This window comes from Rhinolophus ferrumequinum, chromosome X, assembly GCF_004115265.2.
Source record: "Rhinolophus ferrumequinum isolate MPI-CBG mRhiFer1 chromosome X, mRhiFer1_v1.p, whole genome shotgun sequence".
Taxonomy (NCBI): Eukaryota; Metazoa; Chordata; class Mammalia; order Chiroptera; family Rhinolophidae; genus Rhinolophus; species Rhinolophus ferrumequinum.
The window spans coordinates 96,296,141-96,313,038 of NC_046284.1; the positions used below are offsets into that span (position 1 = coordinate 96,296,141).

General features: G+C 42.2%; 1 protein-coding gene and 1 pseudogene across 1 annotated transcript; both read left to right on the top strand.

Moving 5' to 3' along the window:
• Positions 1 to 7,401: 7,401 nt before the first annotated feature.
• On the top strand, positions 7,402 to 7,952 carry LOC117026194 (ferritin heavy chain-like). Its single transcript, XM_033112787.1, is given in 2 exon segments — positions 7,402 to 7,453; positions 7,456 to 7,952. Coding segments are annotated over 2 exon segments (549 nt in total).
• An 8,264-nt stretch (positions 7,953 to 16,216) lies between these two features.
• Positions 16,217 to 16,782, top strand: LOC117026235 (ferritin heavy chain-like; annotated as a pseudogene).
• Positions 16,783 to 16,898: the final 116 nt, after the last annotated feature.

Sequence of the window (16,898 nt, forward strand, 5' to 3'; positions counted from 1 at the left end):
CAGTTCATGACTGCATTATTGAAAACGTTATGGATGTTTTCAGGACCTTTCTTTAGGCTGCTTTTATTTCTGCCTTTGGATTTCATGTATCCAACATTGATTAGGTTTTGTTATTTGCTACCAAAAGAGCCTAAGCTCATATGTGTCTTATTATCACCACATCTTTACCAGGCTGCACTGTAACTATTTACAGTAAATAGCTCCTTTAGGATAGTAAATGACACTTTTCTCTTTATCTGTATACAGATTTTACTGAAAAGACAAAAAGATGAAAGGGTGAAAGGGATAAGATAAAAGCAGATGCTTGGATGGAAATACAGACTGGTGAAGCCTCCTACCCTAGGCATCGCTTCACACCTGAAAGTGCCTTCCTTTTAATTTGCAGGTTTTTCATTCCTTAGACCAGCCTTTCCAAGACTGTGTTTCAGTATCGGCCAATGCTACAAATCATTAGCAGGTATTCAGTGAAAAAGCCATCTCTCTCTTTCTCTCTCTACATATAATGTATTAATCAGAATAGCAGGATTTTTGTTTTTTTCAGTTTTTGTTTACGCTAGGAATTCTATATCTTTAACATAAAAAAACACAAACTGTCAATTTATAACATGGGAAAGAATAGTCAGTGTTTCCCAAATGTTCTTATCACAGGATTGTTTTTTTTTTTCTTCTTCTTTTACCACGACTCACAGAACAGTATCGCCAAGAAAAAAGCTTTGGAAACAACGTTAAGAGATCTCATCTATGTTGTTTCAGAAGCACATACCTGGTAACTAAACTTCACTCACTTTCACTACGAATCATTTTTAGAAATGGGAAACTTTGCTGTGAAGGTTCCAGCACAATAAGTTTTACGACAATACGTGTAAGGCAGGGTCCTCACCATGAGAGTGGGCATATATCACACTGTCCCTTCTGTTTCCTAACCGATAGCTGCTGACACTGTATTTTCCCTTCAGATTCTAATTTCCATTTTCAAATGAATGGCTTTCTGGGAATGATAACATTGATACTTTTTCCAAAACTTAACGTATAGAGAATGGCTACGCCGCTTATATTCTTCACCTCCCTCTACCTATGTATTCATCTCACCAGCAGAAGAATTCTTTATTTTGGTTTTCCACAGTAGATTCCTAAATTTTGGTCAGTAACACACCTTTGGGTCAAAAGCAGTCTGTGCCTGCATTGTTTTGGAAATAAGAGGGTCAAATTTGTCTCAATTCAGATATTCATCTATTTGGTTAGTGCAAAAGTATTGGAGGTTTTTGCAATTATTTTTAATGTTTTAAACCGCAATTACGTTTGCACCAACCTAATATCAGGGAAAAAAAGGAATATATGCTACCAAGGGTTTTATTAATAAAGTCCAGGATTGTTCAATAAATAAATAATGAGTAATGTGCTTCATGTGCAGCATCTTACACTTTCGCCTTTTTCCTCCAATGGGGATCATCAACATGATTACCGACACCATTATTTGATTTTGGATGAACACCTGATTGCAAAGCATTCCTCTCTGGGTTCCACTGAGGACTTACTAAGTTTCTCTGCTACCTTAAAATACATGGTGCAAATCTATAAGTGGAAATGGCACCAGTCTCAGACTGCAGCCCATGTGAGGCAATATCTAACGATGAATTCTTGGAGATTTTAAAATTTAAATGTGTTCCCACAACGACTCTCAGGTGTCAACTCTCGTGACACCACCAATGAATTGGATAAGGTGCCTATTTTACTCCTGGGCAGATAGCAAGAGAATATAAAACTATTATTGTCTCAACATGGAAAATGTGCCATCATTTTCATAAATGATTACATCATGCTAGAAAATTACAAGATGATTAAAGTAAGCTTCTGAACAAGAACATTATTTGTGTCTGACCCATCTTATTAACCACAACTTTCATTTGTCTACACTGTCTCCCTAATTCAATTCAAGTAGCATTTATTTCTTTCTTTTGACCAACAGAAATTTATTTCTTACCTTTTTTTCCAATTACACTTAATGTATTAAAAACATTATAAATCACTATGAAGTGGGGTCATCCCATGGGCACAAGGATGGTTCAACATATGCACATCGATCAATGTGATACACCACACACACAAAATGAACAAAAATCATATGATTACATCCATAGATGCAAAAAGAGCATTTGAGAAGATTATGGTTGAAACACAATAAAATGGGTATAGAAGGAAAATATACCTTAACATAATAAAGTCCATAAATGACAAACCCTCAGTCAATATCATAAATAATGCTGAAAAACTGAAGCCCTTTGCTCTACCTTCAGGAACACCATAGGGCTATCCCCAATCACCGCTGCTTTTCAAAATAGTATTGGAAGTCCTAGCCAGAACAATTTGGCAAGAGAAGGAAATAATAGGCATCCGAATTGGGGATGAAGAAATTAAATTGTCACTTTTTGCCAATGATATGTTATATATAATAAATCTTCAAGACTTCACCAAAAAGCTGTTAGAAACAATAAATGAATGCAGTAAAGTTGCCGGCTACAAAATCAACGTACAAAAATCCACTCCTTCCTATATACTAACAATGAAATCTCAGAAAAAGAAAAAAAAGACATTTTTGCAATTGCAACAAAAAGAATAAAATATCTAGGAATGAACTTAACCAAGGATGTGAAGGGCCTATACACTGAAAAGTATAAGACGCTTATAAAAGAAATTGAAGAAGACACAAAGAAATGGAAAGACATTCCGTGTTGATGGATCGGAAGAATCAACATAGTTAAAATGGCCATATTACCCAAAGCAATACACAGATTTAAAGCAATCCCCATCAAAATCACAATGGCAGTTTTTAAAAAAAGAAATAGAACAAAAAAATCATCAGATTTGTATGGAACCACAAAAGACCTCGAAGAGCCAAAGAAATCCTAAGAAAAAAGATTAAGCTGGATGTATCACATTCCCTGACTTCAGCTTGTATTACAGAGCAACAAAATCAAGACGTTCAATAGTATATTAGTTTCAGGTGTACAACATAGTGGTTAGACATTGATATAACTGATGAAGTGAGCTCTCTGTCACGTCTAGTTAACCTCCAGACCCCCCCGTAATGCCATTCAGAGTTACTACAACATTTTTCTATGCTGTACTTTACTTGCCCATGACTCTTTTGTAACTGCCAATTTATAGTTCTTAATCCCTTCACCTTTTCCATCCAGTCTTGCCAACGCTCTCCTATCTGGCAACTATCAGATTTCCTTCTGTACCTATGAGTGTGTTCCTGTTTTGTTTGTTTATTTTGTTTTTTTTCTTTTAGGTTCCACATATAAGTGTAATCATATGGTATTTGTCTATCTCTGTCTGACTTATTGCACTAGGCATAACAACCTCTAGGTCCATTCATGTTGTCGCACATGGAAGCTTTCCATTCCTTTTTATGGCTGAGTACCATTCTGTTGTATATATGTAGCACATCTTCTTTATCCATTCATCTACTGATAGACACTTAGGTTGCTTTCATATCTCGGCTATTGTAAATAATGCTTCCATAAACATATGGATGAGCATGTGCCCTCGCAGTACCATTTTCACTTTCTTTGGATAAATATCCAAAACTGGGATTACTAGGTCCTTCTATGTCTCTTGTTATAGCCCTTGTTTTAGTCATTTTGACTGGCATAAGGATTGTCACCCCAGCTTTTTGTTTGTTTGCATTTTCATGAAATATCTTTTTCCATCCCTTTACATTCAGTCTGTGTGTTTCTTTGATCTGAAGTGAGTCTCTTATAGGCAGTACATGTAAAACACTTTTTTCTTTTATCCAGTCAGCCCCCGGTGTCTTTTTATTGGAGCATTTAATTCTTTTACATTGAAAGTAATTCTTGGTAGGTATGTAGTTGTTGCCATTTTATTATTCTTATTTTTAATTTCTTTCCTTTTTTCATCTTAAAGAAATTCCTCTAAGATTCCGTGTAATACTGGTTTGGTGGTGATGAACTCCTTTAGCTTTTTCTTGTCTGGGAAGCTCTTTATCTGTCCTTTGATTCTAAATGATGTCTTTGCTGGGTAGAGTAATCTTGTTTTTAGACCCTTGCTTTCCATTGCCTTGAATTTTTCCTGCCAATCCCTTTGGTCCTGAAAGGCTTCTGTTGAGAAGTCAGTTGACTGTCTTATGGGAGCTCCCTTGTGGATAACTAACTGCCTTTCTCTTGCTGCTTTTAAGATTCCCTCTTTGTCTTTAACCTTTGGCATTTTAATTATGATATGTCTTTGTGTGGGCCTCTTTGAGTTCATCTCCTTTGGGACTCTCTGTGCTTTTTGGGTTTCTATGTCTATTTCCTTCACCAGGTCAGGGAAGTGTTCTGTCATTATTTCTTCAAACAGGTTTTCAATCCGATGCTCTCTCTCTTCTCACTCCGGTACCCCTATAATGCCAATGTTGTTATGCTCCATGTTGTGCCAGAGGCCCCTTAGGCTCTCCTAATTTTATTTCTTTGGCTTCTTTTTTTCTTTTTGCTGTTCTGATTGGGTGTGTTCCACTATCTCACATTCTAAATCGCTGATTCGATCCCCTGCTTCATCTAACCTACTACTGATTCCCTACAATGTTTTCTTCACTTCTGTTACTGTATTTTTTATTTCCGATTGGATACTTTTTATGGTTTCTGTCTGGATTTTTATGTTTCCTATCTCTTTGTTAAAGTCCTCCCTGAGATCATTGAGCATCCATATAACCAGTGTCTGGTAGATTACTTGCCTCTACTTTGTTCAGTTCTTTTTCTGAAGGCTTGTTTAGTTCTTTTATTTGGGACACGTTTCTTTGTCTCCATATTTTGGCTAACTGCCTGTGTTTGTTTCTATGTATTACGTAGGGCTCCTATGTCTCCCGTTGTTAGTAGACTGGCCTCATGTAGTAGGTATGCTAGGGAGCTCAGTGGCGTAGTCTTCCTGGTCACCTGAACCTAGCACTCCAGCTGTGTTCCTTGTGTGGATTGTGTGTACCCTCCTCTTGTAGTAAAGCATTGTTATTATTGGCATGTCAATAGTAGGGACTAACCCTCAGGCTCACTGGTTGTGGGGACTGGCTGTGACTATAGTGGAGGAGCTGTGGTAAAAAGTCTGACCTTAACAGAGCAGGATGTGACTCAGCAGAGCTCTGGTGCCTGCCCAATCTGCCCGTTGGGTGTGTCGTCCTTGGAGGTGGTTGGGAGATGCTCTACCTTGTTTGGAAGCTCACCACTGGGCATGCCAGCCCCAGGTCACCTGGGAGAGGACCCACTGCAGGTAGTCTTCTGCTGTAGTCTGTGGCCCACCTGTAGCCATCCAGCAGGAGCCATAAAGCAATCTGCATATGTCTGCTGCCCAAGCCGTGCATGGAAATACCTTGAGAGGCCAAACCATGAACCAAGGCTGGCCGCCACTAGTGCTAGGCTTAGAGCTTCTCAGCAAGATGTACAGGACATGCTCAAGCTAGATGCTTGTTGTCTGGGTTCCGTGAACCTTTGAGAGACCACAGGAAATTCTACAGCATGAGCCACGGCTGGCAATTGGTATGAAAAAGCCACTGGAAGCAGCTAGAGTGTGCCCAAATTTTGCATGGGGCGTGGTCTCAGAATCACCTGGACATAGAAAACCAATGGTGTTAGCTGGCTTGATGGAGATACAGATATGGTGGCTTCCTGCATCTGCACACTAGGAAGTTGGGGGGAGGGGCTCAAGAGAGAAACAATGGCTTCAACCAGCTCCTCTGTCTGAGACAAAGCGTCACCTCCAGCCCTTGTCCTGAAGCCAGACAACTCAGTTCACCGATGTATGATGCGGTCGCCTCTATACCTGCAGTCCCATGCAGGAGCTCACAGCCAGTGAGTCCATTGGTAAGTCAATACGCAGTCCCTTGAAGAGGAGCTCCTGGGAAAGCAGCTGACCTCTGTCTTAGTCAGTCAATCTCCACTAGTTTTCACAACCAGAACTTATGGGGACATCTCTCCCTGGCCTTGGAACCCAAGGATGGGGAGCAGCTGGGAACCCTTGCTCATCAGGGGGTTAACTCAACAGGTGACATATCCCTTCTGATTTTTAATAGTCATATGTGGGTTCCACACATAGCCCGTTCCACATCTGCTCCTCCTACCAGACTCGAGGTGGCTCTTTCTGTATGTCGTTTGTTGTAGCGCTTCAGTTCAACGAGATTTCAGAAGACTCTCATTGATGGTTGTTTTGTAGTTTATTTGTAATTTTCATATGGTGGTGAGAGGAGGTAAGCACAGAGTTTACCTACTCCACCATCTTGAACGGATCTCAGTGTGCACATTTTAAAACAGAAATTCTTCCTATCCATGAGCACGGAATGCGCTTCCCTTTGTATCCTCTTCACTTTCTTCAATGTCTTAGAGTTTTCCGAGCACAGATCTCTTACCTCCTTGGTTAAATTTATTCCTGGGTATTCGTTCATGAACTTGTAAGTGGGATGTTGTCTTAATTTCTCTTCCTGAGAGTTTGTTATTGGTGTAGGAAAATGCAACAGATTTCTGAATATTAGTTTTGAATCTTGCTATCTGGTAAGTGGCTAAAAGCTTTTCTCTTGGTGCATTTAAGATTTCCTTTGTCATTCACTTTTGGCATGTACCCCCAAATGACAAAGCCACTGAATAATTGACATGTTCTGCCCTCCCATTTTGAGCAGAAGCCTACTAGTGAAATGGACATCACAACTCTCGATCAGATCCATGCTAATTACCTGGCTGACCAAATGAGCCCCTTATCCATAAACATAAATGAAACAAAGGTTTGCCAGATACCTGAGGAAAGTTTAAGAGAAGCTCATGATTACCAAAAAGAACTATCTCTGGTGCAGGGGAACCCCAAATACAATACAGGAAACAGAAGAGAACTTTACCAAAAATTCACATTCATTTTCTCAGAAATTGAAGGGGAGAAAACGGATATACAAAATAAAACATGTCTTGTACATAAGGAAAAGATTAGAGGCCAGATAAAGTCCTTGCAAAAAAGAAATATTATTGCAAAATTAAAAACTCAGATGCCAGGAACTCAGGGAAGATTCTCCCTGCCCCACCCAGACTTGGATGGAACCAGGCGCAGGTCAATGACAGGCAGACCCCTCGGACCCCAGCCCCGCCCGCTGGCACCAACGGATTCCCCCTCCCCCACCTGTCCCCTCACACCACTTCTGGGGTAAAGGTTATGGCTAACGGTCAGGTTTCAGAGCCAACGTCCAACCGCCAACGGCCAGCCGCCAAGCAACTGGGGACATTCCCGTGAGCAGAAGAGCCTGCCGACCTCCTCACCCATTCCGGGAGCATCCGAGGCCCCGCAGCCACCACCTTCGCCCCCGCTACTGCGCACCTCAGCCTCTGCTTCCGAGCCACCTTGGCCTTGGCACCCGCTGCACCGGCGCCACCAGCCATGACGAGCGCGTCGCCCTCGTACGTGTGCCAGAACTACTACCCCGAATGAGAGGCGCCGTCAACAACCAGATCTCCCTGGAGCTCTACGCCTCCTACGTGTATGAGTCCATGGCCTCCTATTTCAGCAGCCACGAGGTGGCCTTGAAGCACTTCGCCCCGTTCTTCCTGCAGCAGTCCAGCCAGGAGATGGAGCATGCGGAGAGGCTGATGGAGCTGCAGAACCAGTGCGGGGGCCACCTCCGCCTGCGCGACATCAGCAGCCCTGACCGCAACCACTGGGAGAACGGCCTGAAGGCCATGGAGTGCGCCTTGCACCTGGAGAGGAGCGTGAACCAGAGCCTGCTCGACCTGCACCAGCTGGCCACCGAGAACAAGGACGCCCACCTGTGCGCCTTCCTGAGCAGTCACTGCCTGCAGGGGCAGGTGGAGTTCATCAAAGAGCTGGGGGACCACATCACCAAGCTGCGCAAGATGGGAGCCCCGGAATCCGGCCTGGCAGAGGACCTCTTTGACAAGCTCACCCTGGGTGACAGCGACAAAAAGAACTGAGCCTGGACTGCCTGCCCTATAGCCACTGGGTGACTTCCCCTGGTCACCATGCCGAGCATGCACATTGCAGTATTGCCCTTGCAAAACGTTCACTTAAGTTTTTTCTTTCCAATTTTACCATTTTTTCCAATAAAGTTGTCAGTTCCTAAATATATAAAAGTCTTTCCTTCATTACTCTTCGTGTGTGTGTGTGTGTGGGTGCGCAAAACCCTCACCTTTTAAGTTTTAAAACAGGTCTCCAGTAGCCTCTACACTGATCCATGTCCCATCCACATGCAGCTCCCGATCTCCGTGGATGGAGGGAGAAGGTACTCCGTGGGACCCTGGAAAACAGAAAAGAATTCTTCCCCTTATAAACACTCTGGTATTTGGGGGTGGGGTGAGGTGGGTCCTTTGAGGTGGGTGCAGGTGAATTAGTAAAAGTATTGAAACATGGCCTGAAAATCAGGATTGCAGTTGCCTCTGAGGAAGAAATGTAGGGAATGTGATTGGGCAGGTATTAAAATAAAGTTGGGTCTTCAGTTTTACCTGAAATGTTTATGTCCATGAAATTATGCAGATACTAATGTGAACTCTGGGTAACAATATGGGTGTTTTGGAAGTCTCAATGGTCGAGTATCTCTTTGACATGCTTATACTAGCAAACACAGATAATGGAAATGAGCCTTAGGCTTGCTTTCCCATAGACAGGGGGCTGACTTACCATGGTCACCAATGCCTGGCTTACATTTTTGCAGGTACAGAACATCCACTTATGTATGTTTTCCTTCATCTGCATCATGTGTGTTAGTGGAGGGGCGGTGTGTGCAGAGTTCAGTTTGAATCTGCAGAGTAGATTCTGAAGGTTTGCTTAGGAAGACAGCACTTGTTGAAAACCAGTTCATTGACTGCACTATTGAAAATTATATGGTTGCTTTCTGGACCTTCCCTTAGCCTAGTTTTATTTCTGCCTTTGGGTTTTATGTATGGAACTTTGATTTAGTTTTTGTTATTTGCTACTAAGAGAACCTAAGAACATGTGTTCTTATTATCACCACACTTTACCAGGCTCCACTGTAACTATTTACAGTAAATAGCTCCTTTAGGATAGTAAATGACGCTTTTCTCTTTTATCTTTAGTACAGATTTTACTGAAAAGACAAAAAGATGAGAAGGTGAAAGGGATAAAATAAAAGCAGATGCTTGGATGGAAATACAGACTGGTGAAGCCTCCTACCCCAGGCATCGCTTCACACCTGAAAGTGCCTTCCTCTTAATTTGCAGGTTTTTTATTCCTTAGACCAGCCTTTCCAAGACTGTGTTTCAGTATCGGCCAATGCTACAAAACATTAGCAGGTATTCAGTGAAAAAGCCATCTCTCTCTTTCTCTCTCTACATATAATGTATTAATCAGAATAGCAGGATTTTTGTTTTGTTTTTCAGTTTTTGTTTATGTTAGGAATTCTATATCTTTAACATAAAAAAATTAACACTGTGAATTTATAACATGGGAAAGAATAGTCAGTGTTTCCCAAATGTTCTAATCATGGGATTGTTTTTTTTTTTCTTCTTCTTTTACCACGTCTCACAGAACAGTATCGCCAAGAAAAAAGCTTTGGAAACAACGTTAAGAGATCTCATCTATGTTGTTTCAGAAGCACATACCTGGTAACTAAACTTCACTCACTTTCACTACGAATCATTTTTAGAAATGGGAAACTTTGCTGTGAAGGTTCCAGCACAATAAGTTTCACGACAATACGTGTAAGGCAGGGTCCTCACCATGAGAGTGGGCATATATCACACTGTCCCTTCTGTTTCCTAACCGATAGCTGCTGACACTGTATTTTCCCTTCAGATTCTAATTTCCATTTTCAAATGAATGGCTTTCTGGGAATGATAACATTGATACTTTTTCCAAAACTTAACGTATAGAAAATGGCTACGCCGCTTATATTCTTCACCTCCCTCTACCTATGTATTCATCTCACCAGCAGAAGAATTCTTTATTTTGGTTTTCCACAGTAGATTCCTAAATTTTGGTCAGTAACACACTTTTGGGTCAAAAGCAGTCTGTGCCTGCATTGTTTTGGAAATAAGAGGGTCAAATTTGTCTCAATTCAGATATTCATCTATTTGGTTAGTGCAAAAGTATTGGAGGTTTTTGCAATTATTTTTAATGTTTTAAACCGCAATTACGTTTGCACCAACCTAATATCAGGAAAAAAAAGGAATATATGCTACCAAGGGTTTTATTAATAAAGTCCAGGATTGTTCAATAAATAAATAATGAGTAATGTGCTTCATGTGCAGCATCTTACACTTTCGCCTTTTTCCTCCAATGGGGATCATCAACATGATTACCGACACCATTATTTGATTTTGGATGAACACCTGATTGCAAAGCATTCCTCTCTGGGTTCCACTGAGGACTTACTAAGTTTCTCTGCTACCTTAAAATACATGGTGCAAATCTATAAGTGGAAATGGCACCAGTCTCAGACTGCAGCCCATGTGAGGCAATATCTAACGATGAATTCTTGGAGATTTTAAAATTTAAATGTGTTCCCACAACGACTCTCAGGTGTCAACTCTCGTGACACCACCAATGAATTGGATAAGGTGCCTATTTTACTCCTGGGCAGATAGCAAGAGAATATAAAACTATTATTGTCTCAACATGGAAAATGTGCCATCATTTTCATAAATGATTACATCATGCTAGAAAATTACAAGATGATTAAAGTAAGCTTCTGAACAAGAACATTATTTGTGTCTGACCCATCTTATTAACCACAACTTTCATTTGTCTACACTGTCTCCCTAATTCAATTCAAGTAGCATTTATTTCTTTCTTTTGACCAACAGAAATTTATTTCTTACCTTTTTTTCCAATTACACTTAACGTATTAAAAACATTATACATCGCTATCAAGTGGGGTCATCCCATGGGCACAAGGATGGTTCAACATATGCACATCGATTAATGTGATACACCACACACACAAAATATGAACAAAAATCATATGATTGCATCCATAGATGCAAAAAGAGCATTTGAGAAGATTATGGTTAAAACACAATAAAATGGGTATAGAAGGAAAATATACCTTAACATAATAAAGTCCATAAATGACAAACCCTCAGTCAATATCATAAATAATGCTGAAAAACTGAAGCCCTTTGCTCTACCTTCCGGAACACCACAGGGCTATCCCCAATCACCGCTGCTTTTCAAAATAGTATTGGAAGTCCTAGCCAGAACAATTTGGCAAGAGAAGGAAATAATAGGCATCCGAATTGGGAATGAAGAAATTAAATTGTCACTTTTTGCCAATGATATGATGTTATATATACGAAATCTTAAAGACTTCACCAAAAAGCAATTAGAAACAATAAATGAATGCAGTAAAGTTGCTAGCTACAAAATCAACATACAAAAATCCACTCCTTCCTATATACTAACAATGAAATCTCAGAAAAAGAAAACAATTTTGCAATTGCAACAGAAAGAATAAAATATCTAGGAATGAACTTAACCAAGGATGTGAAGGGCCTATACACTGAAAAGTATAAGACACTTATAAAAGAAACAGAAGAAGACACAAAGAAATAGAAAGACATTCCGTGTTGATGGATCGGAAGAATCAACATAGTTAAAATGGCCATATTACCCAAAGCAATATACAGATTCAAAGCAATCCCCATCAAAATCCCAATGGTATTTTTGAAAAAAGAAATAGAACAAAAAATCATCAGATTTGTATGGAACCACAAAAGACCTCGAATAGCCAAAGAAATCCTAAGAAAAAAGAATAAAGCTGGAGGTGTCACACTCCCTGAATTCAGCTTGTATTACAGAGCAACAACATCAAGACATTCAATATTATATTAGTTTCAGGTGTACAACATAGTGGTTAGACATTGATATAACTGATGAAGTGATCTGTCACGTCTAGTTAACCTCCAGCCCCCCCCGTAATGCCATTCAGAGTTACTACAATATTTTTCCTATGCTGTACTTTACATGTCCATGACTCTTTTGTAACTGCCAATTTATAGTTCTTAATCCCTTCACCTTTTCCATCCAGTCTTGCCAACGCTCTCCTATCTGGCAACTATCAGATTTCCTTCTGCATCTATGAGTGTGTTCCTGTTTTGTTTGTTTGTTTATTTTGTTTTTTTTCTTTTAGGTTCCACATATAAGTGTAATCATGTGGTATTTGTCTATCTCTGTCTGACTTATTGCACTAAGCATAACAACCTCTAGGTCCATTCATGTTGTCGCACATGGAAGCTTTCCATTCCTTTTTATGGCTGAGTACCATTCTATTGTATATATGTAGCACATCTTCTTTATCCATTCATCTCCTGATAGACACTTAGGTTGCTTTCATATCTCGGCTATTGTAAATAATGCTTCCATAAACATATGGATGAGCACGTGCCCTCGCAGTACCATTTTCACTTTCTTTGGATAAATATCCAAAACTGGGATTACTAGGTCCTTCTATGTCTCTTGTTATAGCCCTTGTTTTAGTCATTTTGACTGGCATAAGGATTGTCACCCCAGCTTTTTGTTTGTTTGCATTTTCATGAAATATCTTTTTCCATCCCTTTACATTCAGTCTGTGTGTTTCTTTGATCTGAAGTGAGTCTCTTATAGGCAGTACATGTAAAACACTTTTTTCTTTTATCCAGTCAGCCCCCGGTGTCTTTTTATTGGAGCATTTAATTCATTTACATTGAAAGTAATTCTTGGTAGGTATGTAGTTGTTGCCATTTTATTATTCTTATTTTTAATTTCTTTCCTTTTTTCATCTTAAAGAAATTCCTCTAAGATTCCGTGTAATACTGGTTTGGTGGTGATGAACTCCTTTAGCTTTTTCTTGTCTGGGAAGCTCTTTATCTGTCCTTTGACTCTAAATGATGGCTTTGCTGGGTAGAGTAATCTTGATTTTAGACCCTTGCTTTCCATTGCCTTGAATATTTCCCGCCAATCCCTTTGGTCCTGAAAGGTTTCTGTTGAGAAGTCAGTTGACTGTCTTATGGGAGCTCCCTTGTGGATAACTAACTGCCTTTCTCTTGGCATTTTAATTGTGATGTGTCTTCGTGTGGGCCTCTTTGGATTCATCTTTTTGGGACTCTCTGTGCTTTTTGGGTTTCTATGTCCATTTCCTTCACGAGGTCAGGGAAGTGTTCTGTCACTATTTCTTCAAATAGGTTTTCAATATCATGCTCTCTCTCTTCTCCTTCCAGTACCCCTATAATATGAATTTTGATATGCTCAATTTTGTCCCAGAGGCCCTTTACACTCTTCATTTTACTTCTTTTTTCGTTTTGCTGCGCTGATTGCGTGTATTCTGCTACCTTATCTTCCAAATCGCTGATTCGATCCTCTGCTTCATTTAACCAACTTTGATTCCCCAAAATGTCTTCTTTATTTCTATTACTGTATTTTTTATTTCCGACTGGTTACTTTTTATGGTTTCTGTCTGGATTTTTATGTTTCCTGTCTCTTTGTTAAAGTTCTCCCTGAGATCACTGAGCACCCTTATAACCAGTGTTTGGAACTCTGTGTCTGGTGGATTACTTGACTCTACTTTGTTCAGTTCTTTTTCTGAAGCTTTGTTTTCTTCTTTTATTTGGGACATGTTTCTTTGTCTCCCCATTTTTGCTACCTCCCTGTGTTTGTTTCTATGTATTACGTAGGGCTGCTATATCTCCCAATGTTAGTAGAGTGGCCTCATGTTGTAGGTGTGTGGAGCTCTGTGGCGCAGTCTTCCTGGTGACCTGAGCCTCGCACTCCAGCTATGTCCCTTGTATGGGTGATGTGTACCATTGGTTATTATTGTAGTTGAGCCTTGTAGTTGAGCCTTGGTTATTATTGGCATGTCAGTACTGGGGACTAACCCTCAGGCTCACTGGTTGTGGGGACTGGCTGTGACTACACTGGAGGAGTTGTGGTGAAGGGTCTGACCCTAACAGAGCAGGATGTGCCTCAGCAGGGCTCTGGTGCCTGCCCAATCCTCCCCTTGGGTTTGTCTTCCTATGAGGTGGTTGGGTGATGTTCCACCTAGTTTGGAAGCTCACCACTGGGCATGCCAGCCCCATGGCCACCTGAGAGAGGACTCACTGCAGGATCCATAGCCAGCTGTAATCTGTGGCCCACATGTAGCCAGCCTGCAGGAGCCATACAGCAATTTGCAGATGGCTGCTTCCTGAGCTGACCACAGAATTACCTTGAGAGGCCAAGCCTTGAACCAAGGCTGGCTGCCACTAGTGCCATGCTTAGAGCTGCTCAGCAAGAAGTATGGGACACGTTCAAGCCAGATGCTGTTTGTCTGGGTTCTGCAAACCTTTGAGAGACCATAGGAAAGTCTACAGCATGAGCCACGGCAAGAAGTTTGTATAAAAAAGCCACTGGAAGAAGCTAGTGTGTGCCCAAATGTTGGGTGGGGAGTTGTCTCAGAATCACCTGGACGTAGAAAACCAATGGCGTTACATGGCTTGATGGAGACACAGATATGCTGGCTGCCTGCATCTGCACACTGGGAAGGTGTGGCGTGGGGACTCAAGAGAGAAACAATGGCTTCCACCAGCTCCTCCGTCCAGGAGAAAGCGTCCCCTCCAGTCCTTGTCCTGAAGCCAGACAACTGAGTTCATCCCTGTATGATGAGTTTGCCTCTATAGCTGCAGCCCCAGTGCAGGAGCTCACAGGCAGTGAGTCCATTGGTAAGTCAGTGTTCGGTCCCTTGAAAAGGAACTCCTGGGATAGCAGCTGCCCTCTGTCTCAGTCAGGCAATCTCTGCTGGTTGTCACAACCAGAAATCATGGGAATATCTCTCCTGGCACTGGAACCCTAGGATGGGGACTGGCTGAGAACCCTCGCTCATCAGGGGGTTAATTCAATAGCTGACATACCCCTCTGATTGTTAATGGTCACATGTGGGTGTGGAACCAGCCCACTCCACATCTCTGCCCCTCCTACCAGTCTCAAGGTGGCTTCTTCTGTATGTCCTTTGTTGTAGGGCTTTGATTCAACAAGATTTCAGGAGATTCTCAATGATGGTTGTTTTGTAGTTTATTTGTAATTTTCATATGGTGGTGAGAGGAGGTAAGCACAGAGTTTACCTACTCCACCATCTTGACTGCATCTCAGTGTGCACATTTTAAAACACAAATTCTTCCAATCCATGAGCACGGGATGTGCTTCCCTTTATTTGCATCCTCTTCACTTTCTTTCTTCAATCTGTTAGAATTTCCCGAACACAGGTCTCTTATCTCCTTGGTTAACTTTATTGCTGGTTATTCTTGCATGAAATTGTAAGTGGGATGTTGCCTTAATTTCTCTTCCTGATAGTTTGTTATTGGTGTATGAAAATGCAACAGATTTCTGAATATTAATTTTGAATCCTGCTACCTGATAAGTAGCTAATAGCTTTTCTCTTGATGCATTTAAGATTTCCTTTGTCATTGACCTTTACCAGGTACCCAGAAACAATAAAGCCACTGAATAACTGACATGTTCTGCCCTCCCATTTCGAGCATAAGCCTACTAGTGAAATGGACATCACAACTCTCGATCAGATCCATGCTAATTACCTGGCTGATCAAATGAGTCCTTTATCCATAAATATAAATGAAACAGGGATTTATCAAATACATGAGGAAAGTTTAAGAGAAGCTCATGATTACCAAAGAGAACTATCTCTGGGGCAGGGGAACCCCAAAGGCAATACAGGAAACAGAAAAGAACTTTACCAAAAATTCACCTTCATTTTTCTCAGAAACTCTAGGGGAGAAAACGGATATACAAAATAAAAGATGTCTTATACAGAAGGGAAAGATTAGAGGCCAGATAAAGTCCTTGCAAAAAAGAAATATTATTGCAAAATTAAAAACTCAGACTCCAGGAACTCAGGGCAGATTCTCCCTGCCCCACCCAGACTCTGATGGAACCAGGCGCAGGTCAATGACAGGCAGACCCCTCGGACCCCAGCCCCGCCCGCTGGCACCAACGGATTCCCCCTCCAACCCACCTGTCCCCTCACACCACTTCTGGGGTAAAGGTTATGGCTAACGGTCAGGTTTCAGAGCCAACGTCCAACCGCCAACGGCCAGCCGCCAAGCAACTGGGGACATTCCCGTGAGCAGGAGAAGAGCCTGCTGACCTCCTCACCCATTCCGGGAGCATCCGAGGCCCCGCAGCCACCACCTTCGCCCCCGCCACTGCGCACCTCAGCCTCTGCTTCCGAGCCACCTTGGCCTTGGCACCCGCTGCACCGGCGCCACCAGCTATGACGACCGCGCCGCCCTTGTACGCGCGCCAGAACTACTACCCCGAATGCGAGGCGCCATCAACAACCAGATCTCCCTGGAGCTCTACGCCTCCTACGTGTATGAGTCCATGGCCTCCTATTTCAGCAGCCACGAGGTGGCCTTGAAGCACTTCGCCCCGTTCTTCCTGCAGCAGTCCAGCCAGGAGAGGGAGCACGCGGAGAGGCTGATGGAGCTGCAGAACTAGCGCGGGGGCCACCTCCGCCTGCGCGACATCAGCAGGCCTGACCGCAACCACTGGGAGAACGGCCTGAAGGCCATGGAGTGCGCCTTGCACCTGGAGTGGAGCATGAACCAGAGCCTACTCGACCTGCACCAGCTGGCCACCGAGAACAAGGACGCCCACCTGTGCGCCTTCCTGAGCAGTCACTGCCTGCAGGGGCAGGTGGAGTTCATCAAAGAGCTGGGGGACCACATCACCAAGCTGCGCAAGATGGGAGCCCCGGAATCCGGCCTGGCAGAGGACCTCTTTGACAAGCTCACCCTGGGTGACAGCGACAAAAAGAACTGAGCCTGGACTGCCTGCCCTATAGCCACTGGGTGACTTCCCCTGGTCACCATGCCGAGCATGCACATTGCAGTATTGCCCTTGCAAAACATTCACTTAAGTTTTTTCCTTCCAATTTT